This window comes from Hyaena hyaena, unplaced genomic scaffold, assembly GCF_003009895.1.
Source record: "Hyaena hyaena isolate Hyena2069 unplaced genomic scaffold, ASM300989v1 scaffold_81, whole genome shotgun sequence".
Lineage (NCBI taxonomy): Eukaryota > Metazoa > Chordata > Mammalia > Carnivora > Hyaenidae > Hyaena > Hyaena hyaena.
The window spans coordinates 281,291-293,739 of record NW_024080714.1 but is presented as its reverse complement, the minus strand read 5'-3'; the positions used below and the strand labels follow the sequence as shown (position 1 = coordinate 293,739).

Sequence of the window (12,449 nt, the reverse complement as noted above, 5' to 3'; positions counted from 1 at the left end):
AGCTGTTGGTTGAGTGGCCCGAGACTGACAAGCTTAGCTTTTCTGAGCCAAGTAACATGACTGGCCAATTATTTCTGGAACTAGCTCTCTGGAAAAGGGCAAAGCTTTCTAGATAGTCAACTGGGTGAGGAAAGCGACCCACCAGCTATTGCTGGCTCTGTCAGAAGAGGTGTAGAGCAGGCAGGCCCGCACAGCAACAGAGAGCCGCGTGCTACCTGGGGAAGGGCGTCAGGCTGCACGCCAGGAGGCTCGCAGGGTTTGGCATTTGTCACCTTGGTGAATTAACCATGGTCCAGGGACTTGCAGCACTTCTTGGCTCCACCGGAATGAATGGTTTGTAGGGGAGCCTGGCAAAGGGAAGCTAGTGTGGAAACTTGGAGCCATTCAGACAGGAAATAAATGGTGGGTTGTATTAAAAATAATATGAATAATAATAGCTATCACTTATTGAGCCTTGGTGCCGTGTGAAGGCGCTAGCTGCCCATAACATTTTCTCATTTAACCTTAGGATGTAGGCTCCCTTGTCATCCACGTGTTTCAGAAAAGGAAACTGAGGCTTAACTGCTGACTAACTGACCTAAAGTCACCTTAACCGTATGTGGCAAAACCACAAGTGACAGTGGAGATGGGCAGAGTGAATGTATTTGACAGATAATTATGTGAAAGAAAACCAGGCTTTCTGCCTGTTGGGCTTTCGTCAGTGACTCCTTTCTCAGGGCGCTGACTTCCTTTCCCTGGAAACGGTTCTTCAAATATACTGTGCATTAAGGAGCCAGACCGTGACATTTATTAAGCTCTTTTTTGTAAAGTACAAGTAAACGGGCCTCTGGATGAAGATGTTTTCTTACTTGTTATAAACATGTATTTGGTTCTGAATCTGTGCCAGGCAACTTGCATGATCCTGTGGACACAGATGCGAAGAGAACGTGCTTCAAAGCCGCAGTACTTAGTCTGGGGGAGAAACAGGTGCTCCAGACGGTAGTGAGGGCAGTGTGGTAACCGCTCTGCCTCAGCTGACACGCATGGTGCTTTCTGGAAGGCCGAGGAATGCAGTCAAAGACCACAGGAGGCGGGGCCAGGAAGGACTGGAGTCTGTTACGTGGAGGTGGATGGCCTTGTAGGCACGCTGTGAAAACGGCATACTCAGTAGAGGGCACAGTCGAGTGTTTTGTTTTCAAACAGTGATTCCCATTTAGTGAGGGTTTTTTTTTTTTTTTTTTTTTTTTAACTCAAATACATTTTTTAGGGGCGCCTGGGTGGCTCAGTCAGTGAAGTGGCTGACTTCGGCTCAGGTCATGATCTCGTGGTCCATGGGTTCGAGCCCCGCGTCGGGCCCTGGAGCCTGCTTCTGATTCTGTGTCTCCCTCTCTCTCTGAGCCTCCCCAGCTCATGCTCTGTCTCTCTGTCTCAAAAATAAATAAACATTAAAAATAAATTTTAAAAAAATACATTTTTTAAATATCAGAGTGCATTTCACACAATACGGGTAGACATTGCTTCATGAAACAGTATGTGTGTGAACCTGCTTGTGAATATATAGACACATGTTCACATACACACATTGGATCGTGATATAAAATACAGTTCTTAACTGTGGGTTATGGTTAAGAATGTCTTAATTCACAAATTAAACTTTGTGAGCCTCAGTGTCTCCATAGTTGTTTTGAAGTTTAAATGAGCTGAAGAAGAACAAAGCTATTAGCACATAATATATGTTCATTAAATGTCCGCGGTTACTGACAGTCAATGGCACACTGTCTGGAACATGAGAGGTAGTCAGTAAATACTTGTTAAGTGAATGAAGGTGCCAGGACTTGGCAAGCCTCAAGCAACCTGATGCCTACAGGGAAGAAACATTGTCTGAATGGTCAAAACCGAGTGGGGACACCATGAGGACCGTGTGGACATGGTGAGGCTGGAGAAGTAGGTCAGGCCAAATTTGGAAAGACCCGTGTGCTGACCTAATACGTTTGGACTCCATTCTGTGAAGCAATCAAGAGTCCGGGACTAGGTCTTGAACAAACACGATTGACAAGATCCCGGAAGAGGTGAGGAAGGGCAGGAGTCAGAGCGTAAGAGAAGGCGCTAAGAGCGCTTACCCTTGCGTGAGACAGATCTCTCCTCTGAAAGGAAGGGGACGTGGAGGGACACAGCAGGGACATGGGTGCTCATGGCCGGGGGGGCTGGACGATGTGGGAGGTGGTGCTGCCCTTTCCTGTGCTGGTCGCTTGCTGGCAGTTACGGGGTGGCCAAGGGAGGACTTGAGACGGGGGGTAAAATGTTTAACCAGGGAACAGGCGAAGGGCCCCAGGGCCTGGAGGACTGCGCTGAGCGCAGCTGCCGCAGCCCCTAGGAGCGCCGGCCGCACCTGTTTCCGGGCGGGCCTCAGACTCTTCAGCGCGCTCTCCCGGGCCCCGGGCCCCATTGGGCCCTCGTCTTCCACCCTCGCAGCGCCCGGACTCCTCTTTTCCTCGGTTCTTCGCGTGCCCAGCCCTGCGTTGCGTGACGCCGCTAGCCTGCGAGCGTCCCCGGGGCAGCCTCCGGCCCCGCCGTGCTCCTACCCCAGGGCCTTGCACGTGGCTGGCCACCTGGCTCGGGGGCTTTGCACGCTCGCTTCATGCTCCTTCCCCGCTGTTAGGCTTTATTCGCTCCTCAACCACATTTAAAGGTCTTCCGGGACAGGGTGCCGTCTCGTGCTTTTCGGTGCCCTCTCACCGTCACCACCTTCCCTTCCGCAAGCGCCCGAGTAGGGCTGCGGCTCGCGGGGAGGCTGTGTAGCGCTGCTGTGGATGAGGGGCCGGGGTGGTCGCCGCTGAAGGAGGGGCTCGCGGCATCCCCGGAAAGGCAGTAGTCATGCCTCTGTAGAGCGTTTGCATAGGGTTTCTTTATTTGAGCCTCAAAATGATCTTGTAAGCCAGGGCAGGAAGTGCTGCTATGTACATGAGAGCCCGTGGTCCACACGGTGGGTCGGAGAGGCAGCCCCTAACCCACATGTTGTGATTCCAAACAGATGGGTGTGTGTGTGTGTGTGTGTCCTATTACAGTGCATTTCTCTGAGAGCATAGCTTTTCTTTTTTTTTTTTTTTTTTCCTCTAAAGGGCACCTCTGAGTTTTCATATGAGAAATATGGGTCTTTTCATTTGGAATGTGGCAGTACCAGTGTGTGAGACTGGGTACACATGTAATGAAGGACTCAGAAAGACTAAATTCATTGGTATAAACCTGTGGATATATTGTATAGATACAATGCACAAGTTATATTTTCATCTGTAGTTTCTGTGATTTTTCAGTAAGTACTTTATATAATGTAAATAATCTCATCCAGTACTTTTTTCCAAAGTTTGTGTTTCCCACGTTAGATACTTACTTGGGACGTATGATTCCATAGTACATCTAATAATAAAATACACTTTGCTAATATATAGGAGATGCATTTTATCCTTTCTAAATTTCCCTTACTAGAAAGTTTGGTTTTCTAAATTCAGATGGCTTCTAACTAGAAAAACTTCACACCTTTTTTAAAAAGCAGCTTTATTCTCTCAGCTGTCAGTTTTTTCTATTCACAAACCACGTTGCAAGCTGCCGTTTTATAATAACTTTCTAAAAGAAGCAAAAATACAATCAAATATGTCACCATAAATAGGTAGACAATCCTTGGTTGGAATTTGAGTTTCTGGAAACATTTTAACATTTTTTTTCACCCAAAATAAAGGTTAAAATCAAAACAAAGCAAGAAACCTCCCCAATAAATGTACATGGAAATTACAAACTTGATTCAACTTTTCCTAGAGGGGGAAGAGTGCTTTCAGCCAGAATTGAGAACCAGAGCTAGAAGTGTCCCTTTTAAGTGCTTCCTCATCCTCCGCAGTTAAGAGGCAAGGAAACTGAGGCCAGAAAGGTTATGTAAGTTGCCGTATTCTGCACAGCAGACCTGGAAGGGCCAGGACCACCACTCCGGCTCGGGGTCCTTACTGCCCTTCTTGATCCCCTGCTGTGAATGGGTAACAATAGCAGCAGCTAGTGACCGTTGACAGCCCACTATCCCGTGCACCTGCTGTAAGGCTTCCATGTGTATTATGTCATTTAATCCCCACACCATTTCTATGAAGGGGACACACTTGGCCCTAATTTGCAGTTGAGGAAACCAATAATAGACACGCAGAGTTTCTATCTTTAGGATGAAATGAAGACATTCTTCGTTTCCAGCCAACTTTTGTCTTCAAAGTTTGCAGCAGTTCGTTTAGATTACGGTGATACTCAATAGCCTTTTGAAAATACAGTTCTGTGCACAGCGAAAGCCTTTCCCGGCAGGATTGCTACCAGCATTTAATTGTGATTCTCTGTTAACGGGTCACTTTGCCTCCTCCTCACCGGCCTCCGGGCTTCTGTTCTAGCCTCCCCGCCGTGCAGCCCTTTCCTCAGGCTGCAGGTTCTAGCACAATTCGCTTTTAGAAGCACCAGGTCCGGTCGTATCGCTTTCCTGCCGAGACAGCCTGTGGTCTGTGCTGCTACGAGTGTCCACGGAGCCCCCTCCCCTGGACGGCGGGCGCACGAGCGTCCGTGAGCCATACAACCGTCTCCTAAGGGGAGCTGTATCCGCAAGATGAAATACTCCACAGTCAGGACAGAGTGACTAACAGAAAGGTGGGCGAATGATAGAAATAGTTCTAGAAAAGGAACTAAAAGCAGCTATTAAACAAAATGTTCGCCTTTACTCATGGTAAGAGAAATACCACCTCTGAAAGCATACGTTAAAAACCATTTGCACTTGGCGAGGGGAGCTCAGCGGTAAGAGATAGGGATACGGAGGTCCCCCCCGACCTCTCATCTGTGGCTTCGCTGTGCCCAGGTCTCAGTTGCCCGCAGTCAGCCACACGCCAGAAGCAGATGGTCCTCCTTCTGATGGTCAGAAGGTCAGTGGTAGCCTAACCCACGTCACGACACCTGTGTCCTTCACCTCCTTCATCTCATCGTGTAGGTATTGTGTCATCTCACATTACCCCAAGAAGGAGCAGCGTGGGTGCCATACGGTATTTTGAGAGAGAGGCCACATTCTCATAGGTTTTATTACCGTATGTTGTTAAAATTGTCCTGTTTTATATTAGTTATTGACGTTAATCTCTTACTGTGCCAATTTTACAAATTAAACTTTATCATAGGTATGCTTGTATGGGAAGAAAACATAGTATACATAGGGTTCGGCACTACCCACAGCTTCAGGCGTCCACTGGGGGTCTTGGAATGTAAGCCCACAGGTCAAGGGAGACAACTGTATACCTTCTCAAACCTTCGTATCATCTTTGGAATTTGTAGAGTTACACAGGAACTAGAGTAACATGGATTCCACGTGTTTAAATAAAAAAAAAACATATAAAAATGAGCTGTTCTTTCTAGCTAGAAAGGATGTATCTGCATATGTGAGGTGTTCAGTTAAAAGATATCTGTGGCACTTTATAAACCAGAAAATTATCATCTGATCCCTTGTCTATATCGCATCTCGCAGAACATGTTCACACGCTATCCCAGCTGACCTGACAGCAGCATCTTCTTCGTTTTAAAATGAGGAAACTGAGGCTCAGACAAATGAGGATTTGCTGAAGGTCACACAGCTCCTTGGATCAGTGCACACTGTAACGTGATTATTTACGTATCTGTCTCCCCCAGTAGAGTCTAAGCTAGTGATGCAAACCAGACCGTAGTCTCGGCCTTGTGTTCCCAGATGAGTGCCATTATGACCAATGCTCAGAAGGGAGGCAGGCAAGTGGCGTCACCTTCTCCTTCCGTCGTCTTGGGGAACACGTGGAAAGAGAGGAGTCTCGCCGAAAACATGAAACAAGATTTCAGGACGCTTTTGTAAGCGGTGCCATCGCAAAAGCAAAAGCATCCATAGAAAAAAAATAGCTTTCCAGTTTTAAGTTCTCTGGAAGGAGGGTGCATTCCATACCCCTAGAACCTTGTGTCTGCATTATGGCACTGGAGGCCGTGACATGATCCATTTGAACTTGTTTTAGTGTTCCGTCTCTCTTGGAATCTTTTCGCAAACTTGATTTTCTGCAAAATCCCAGTGATGAGTAAGGGAATTCAAGTGGAACATGGCATATATATGTTTAAGGACTGAGTAAACAGTCAGAAATAAAGAACTAACTTGCCCCGGTAAGAAGTCTTAGAACTCATTTGAACAAACCTTAAGCCTATTAAGTGTCCCAAAGGCAGCAATAACCTGAAGATGTACTATATTATCAGAGGTCCTAAATCCTTCAGCATGGACACTTTCATGGTTGAAGTGAAATTTAATGCCCCAGAAAAGGACCTGTGTTATTTTCTTGAACTAATGAAGAAGACAGCGGCCATTCTCTGAAAGAAAGAAAAACCCACACAGTCTGTATGGAATTTAAATACATTTTTTATTAAACAGGACTCTATATGAAACTCTTGAGAATTTTATAGTAAAGCTTAGATAAATATTTCATGAAACATCTTAAGATGCAATCATTTATAGTAATTTCAGTGCTCTGATTTCTGTTTGTTTTCAGATTTGAAAAAGCAAACATTTTCTATGGTGATTTATATCTAGGAGCTGCCAGTTGAGCCCAATTTCATAAGACTTATCTTTATAAATAAATGGAATAGCTCTTCTTAGTTTTATTTTATTCTGTCTCTTTAGAGGAAGCCATGTTGAAAGATTTTTTTTTTTTTCCTAACTGAAATATAAACCGTGGCTTCTGCAAATGCCCTGCCTCATTTACCCCCCCAAGTTGTAAGCTGATGTTGGATCTGGGCCTCATCTTCCCCCCAGCTGCCTCAGTAGACTCTCTAGAAGCCACTGCTCTGGGTTCTGCCCCCACCCCACCCCCACTGACGTAGGGAACTAGAGCCTTCACCCGACACATGAGACCTGTCACCAACCCAAGCTTCTGGGTTCCGGGAGCTGTTCTTCAGACTGCCCTTTGTTAGCATGCTGGTTTGATGGTATTAGCTTGTTCTTAGATACATGTCCTGTGCTCTGTCACAGTGGGTCTTTCACATTCATTCTACATACTTGCTGATCTTTGTCTGAATGGCTGGCGATTGGATGTACCTTGCCGTTACGGTCCTGCGTAACTGAAAGATGTATTTTCTTTATCCATGTGGATAGCTACCTGCTAAGAAGCACCTACTTTGTTGTGCTCCCCGCTCTGTTGAGCGCATGAGGAATTGAATACTCATTCCTTCAATCAGTAGTTCCCTACCACGTGCCAGATGCTTGCTGGCACTTGGGAAGCAGCCCTGAGACAAACCTGATCCTTGCCCTTGCGAAGCTGATGTTGAGCTGGGAGAGAGAGGCTGAGGGAGTTGGAAATACGGGGAAATGATTACCAGTTATGAGAAATGCTGTGAAGAAACACAAGTAAGGACCAGCCAGGGGTGGGCAGCCAGGGAAGGGCCCCGGCAGGTGGGGGAACATTCTCGGGGGCCGTGCTATGTGATGTTAGCTGCTCCGAGCCATAGGAAACGGGGTCGGGGTGAGACCGGAACGCACGACCACGGAGGAGCCCAGGCCAGAGTCGGGTTTGCATGTGGTGCCCGGGCTCACAGCGAAGCCTTGAGGGCTGTCATGCCGGAAAGACATGCTCTGATTTCCTTTTTTACTCCTGGGCGATGGTTCTGGCAGCTTTGTGAAAGTGAGGAGGAAGGAGCACAGCGGCGGTGGGTGGCGCTGAGGCTTGGAGAGGGGGGTGGGGGGAGAAGGAAATGAGCGCAGTCCAGGCTTCTGGAAGAATGGAGGGGAGCAGAGGATGAGAAACAGGGCAGCTGCAGAGGCAACAGACATAGGAAACGAGGGGAGGGGAAGGGGCGGCTAATGGGGACATGTGGGTGAGTACCGGTGCCACTGGCAGGTGTGCGGGGGGGGGGGGGGGGGTCACGGAGGGCACAACAGTTCCATGCAGAGGAGAGGAGGGTGCTGGCCTGGCCTCGAGAAGAAGAGCAGGACGTGTGGGAGGCCGGAGACTTGCATNAAGGGGCGGCTAATGGGGACATGTGGGTGAGTACCGGTGCCACTGGCAGGGGGGGGGGGGGGGGGGGGGGGGGGGGTCCGAGTTCGTTCGATCCTGAAGCAGGATCCGCTTCAGCCCCACGCATTGTTCACATGGACCCGTAAGCGGTGGTCTGGGTCAGGGTTCGCAGGTCTGCAGCGCTTAGGAGTCAAGGTGAACGGTGGCTGCTCAGGACACTGGGGGCGGGGGGGGGGGGCACGGAGGGCACAACAGTTCCATGCAGAGGAGAGGAGGGTGCTGGCCTGGCCTCGAGAAGAAGAGCAGGACGTGTGGGAGGCCGGAGACTTGCATCCCCGAGATCGGCCTGGCAGGAATGGAAGGCTCGCAGGATAAGAGGGTCCTGGGTGTCACTGGCTTTTTGTAGGGGCCTCGTCTCCAAGAGAGGCTATGCCTGCTCGCCCTTCCTCTCTCCTCCCTTCCCCGGTTCAGTCAAGCGCACGACCCACTGGATTTCTGGGAACTCTAATGGACGTTCAGAGTGAGGACTGGGGAGCCCCAGGGCACCCTCCCCGATCCCCCACATTGGGTTTGAAATACCTTTCGGTGTTTCTTTAGGGCAGTCCCGCAGCGCCAGTCCCTCCCCATCCACGGTCCACACAGTCCCACGTCTGCTTTGTCACCTACACTTACATATTTCGATTTATTTCCCCCCTAGGTTTTATGGCAGGCACACAAAGAAACCCTCAGATGTCTCAATATGGACCTCAGCAGACAGGACCATCCATGTCGCCTCATCCTTCTCCCGGAGGCCAGATGCACCCTGGAATCAGTAGCTTTCAGCAGAGTAACTCAAGTGGGACTTACGGTCCGCAGATGAGCCAGTATGGACCACAAGGTAAACAACGTTTCTCCAAAATGCATCGCCGCAGGTTCGAGAGGTTTTGTTCATATCATAAACATCGTGTAAGATCGCATTATTTGTTACCTGACAGGTTGGTGAGGTTAATGCAAACCCACAGTCCTTCAGTTGCCCATCGTGATGGGAAGAATAATTACAGCAAGTGTTCATTAAGCATTCATGCGTCAGACACTGTGGTAAATGCTCTTGATATGTGTGTTATTAATAAAGGAGGAGTAAATCCTAGTTTCTGTGATGTACCTGAAATGCTCGTTGAGAAATAGACACAGGCCTTGTCCTCAGAAAGTTTCTGATTTAGAACTTGGGTTTCATTATGTTGAATTCTGATTGTGTCCGTCCGTCCTCTCCCCCACCCCCGCCCCGGGCACGTAACGATGCGCTCACTGCTCAGAACATCTGCTCCCAGTGTGTCTCCGAGGTGCTCTATCTGGTAGATAGTTGTTCTCGTTTTTCCATGACCAGTCATGGAAGACTGGTCCTACTCTTAGAAGACAGAACAAAGCCTGAAATGGACATGTCTTTCAAAAAGGAAGATAAGGGGGCACCTGGCTGTCCCAGTCAGTGGGGCATGCAACTCTTGCACTTGAGGTTGTGAGTGTGAGCCCCACGTTGGGTGCAGAGATTACTTAAAAGTAAAGTCTTTAAGAAAGGGGTTGGGGAGAGGTAAGATAGGAGTCAAAAAATAAAGAGACTATGCCAAGATGCACTGTTTACATCTTGCCTTCCTGGAAATCGATGTATGTTTTGTCATGTACATGTAGAATCCTTTTATCAAGGTTTTTAACCTGATACATATTTTTTGTAAGTCACTTTTGGCAATAAGACATTTGAATTTAGCACCTTCTTTATGTTTTGTTTATTTAACTTAGACATTAATGGATAATTTAGAGAGAATGAGATAATCTGGCACAATTCCCAGAGTTTCCTCACTTCTGAAAATATCAGGAATTTTCCAAGTGTAGATGATGAATGCCCACCAGGAGGCTCTGGTAAAACAACAACAAAGTCAGGTCTCTTCCTGTTAAATAAAGTCTTATTTTCCTGAAGACATTTGTGTCTGTTTAGCGAACCATTGTGCTCCGTTGAGGTTCGTTGAGCCTCTCCAGCCATTGAGTATGTGCCACACATTCTAGATGATTCTATGAGAAGGCCTTGGCACCTTCTTGGCTTTTCACCTGGTGTTTTCTAGAAAAACTTTTCTTTCTGTTTATAGTATTATCACAGTTTGAAAACTGAATTATCAACGTACTGTTGTCTTTAAAGATTTCTTCCTGAAAGAGTATGACCACCTTCAATATTCCTAGTATAACATTGCCTCCTTGCCTTATATTGCTTTGTTACTTTACATTGCAACTATGTCTGTTGTTAGGAAAACTGTATTAGAGCACCCCAAACAGGGGTGCCTGGGTGGCTCAGTTGGTAAACATCTGATTTCGGCTCTTGATTTCGGCCCAGGTCATGATCTCACAGCCTGGGATGGAGCCCGGCTTTGGGCTCAGCACAGATTCCGGAGCCTGCTTGGGATTCTCTCTCCCTCTCTTTCGGCCTCCTCCTGCTTTTCTCTCTCTCTCTCTCTCTCAAAATAAATAAACTTAAAATATATATATACCCAAAACAGAACTTTTGATTCAGCCCCTTCCAGCCTTGGGCCATATGTGCATATAGCATATAGTCAGAGTGGATATAGACGTGGTGTTTTGCTTGAATCCCGTTACACCGTGTCACTAATGGTTTTCCATGGTACTGGTTTCCGTGAGCTCTAGGAGCTCAGGTCCCAGCTGACAGTAACAGTCCGCGCTATTCCCTGCCAGCCCGGGAAGCTGTGACCTGAAGAAGTTTGTTGCTGAGCCGAGCTGAGGTAGGCCAGTGAGCCAGTCACTCGGGTGGGAGAGAGCTTTGCTGCTCCCTGGACCCTCGGCGGGCGTCTTCGAGACAAGGTTTCCCTGGCTGTTGTGAAAAAAAGGAAACTTAAGTGAAAGTTAGGGAAGCAGTCTGTAAATAGTGATACACACAGAAAATGGGGACTTTTGCTCAGAATGTGACCGGAGACAGGTCAGAGGCTTGTGTTCCCAGAACTGAGAGTGGCTAAAGATCTGGGACTTGACCACTACCACTCACAGGGGCTTCGTGTGATCTTCAAAGCTGGTCTGTCTTCTCTTAAATAATTCACTCTTGCAACCTCAGCCTCCGCTGTTCTCATAATAAGGGAAGATAGAGCCTTGACTATCTGAGGAGTCTTTTGTGAGCAGCTAAGAAAGTGCATATGCTATTGGTGTTATTAGCAGGAAAGGCAGTTTCTGTAGAGTGGATTTCTTCTCCGAATAAAACCTCAGTTTTCTGGAACAGTTGAACATGAAGGTGCATAATTGAAGAGCACTGACCTTGTGAGGGTTCTCCTCCAAACTCCCAAGTGTCCTTGGAAAATGGCTTACTCTTTGGGAATTACCTTTCCTCTAGAAAAGGAGAAAATTAGATCATGTTACTTTGGAATTTGCTTCCAGTTCTAATATTCTGCAAGTCTAAATCTTACTTTAAGTCTGAAGCCTTTTATATCAATGCAACCCGCTGGACCCACCGCATAACACTGTGGTCATATAACCAAGAAGGGATTTATTTTCAGCCATAAATACTGAGTTCAGGTTGATATTAGAAACCATTTAGAATATAGAGGGTAATTTCCGAACTCAACAGCTCTTCATTTTGAAAACAAGTACCCTCAGATTCGTCCTCTCTGTCATTCTTCTCCCGAGTGATAGCTCACGCGTGTGTGAGGAGACCCTGAAGTGTGTCTCCCCCCTGGTTCCTTGACTGGCTCCAGATGCCACGTACGTAAGCTCAGTGTCCTGCCTGGTACTCTGCCTTCAGCTCCGAATTCTGTGCCTTTCCTTTTCGGATTCTCCTCTCCCCAGCAAACACTAAATGACAGGAAATTACCACTTGTAACACAATACTATTCAATTCAATAAGTGTCCTTACTTTTAAACTTCTCTCTGTGTTCATCTTTTTAAACTGGACCCCAAATAAGTATTTTGTTCTTCCTTCTCTTAACTACTCAAATTAGTCCTAAAACCTTCAGCTTGCATTTTCATGCTACGCGTTTTAGTGTCTCTGCAAAGAATCACTTGCATGTGAACCACAGAGGCCATTATTTTCACCTTCTATTTCGTCCCTAACTGGATGTGTTTCTTCTGGGTCAGTTTTGGTTTTAATAGATCTCAGAGGAAAATCTCTTACAATCTTCCTTTTAGCCTTTTTATTGTCAGTAATGACTTCTCCAAAATTGTTCCTTTGTAGTAACAACCAACATTTCTTACTGTGTCCTGGGCCCTGTTTGAAGTGTGTTCCATGGATTGACTCACTTCATTCTCCCAGCATACTATGGGATGGGTACCATTTATCCCTGGGCAGACGAAGGAATGGAAACAACTTCACCAGGATATACTATGGTCATGCCACGATTCAAATTCGGGCAGACTCACTGTTTTCTTAATTAACGGGAAGCTCTGACATTATCCCCATTTGCAGATGAGCAGGTTAAGGAACTGACCCATGAC

The 12,449-nt window shown here is 47.1% G+C and overlaps 1 protein-coding gene across 7 annotated transcripts in view; it reads left to right on the top strand.

The window, feature by feature from the left end:
* The window catches only part of ARID1B (AT-rich interaction domain 1B), a 443,851-nt gene that overhangs the window by 360,128 nt on the left and 71,274 nt on the right, over nt 1–12,449 (top strand). For all 7 annotated transcript variants that reach the window (XM_039234083.1, XM_039234081.1, XM_039234078.1 and 4 more), the window contains one exon: nt 8,692–8,871. In XM_039234083.1, the coding sequence (XP_039090014.1) occupies nt 8,692–8,871 (180 nt within the window). The remainder of the gene's footprint in view (nt 1–8,691; nt 8,872–12,449) is intronic.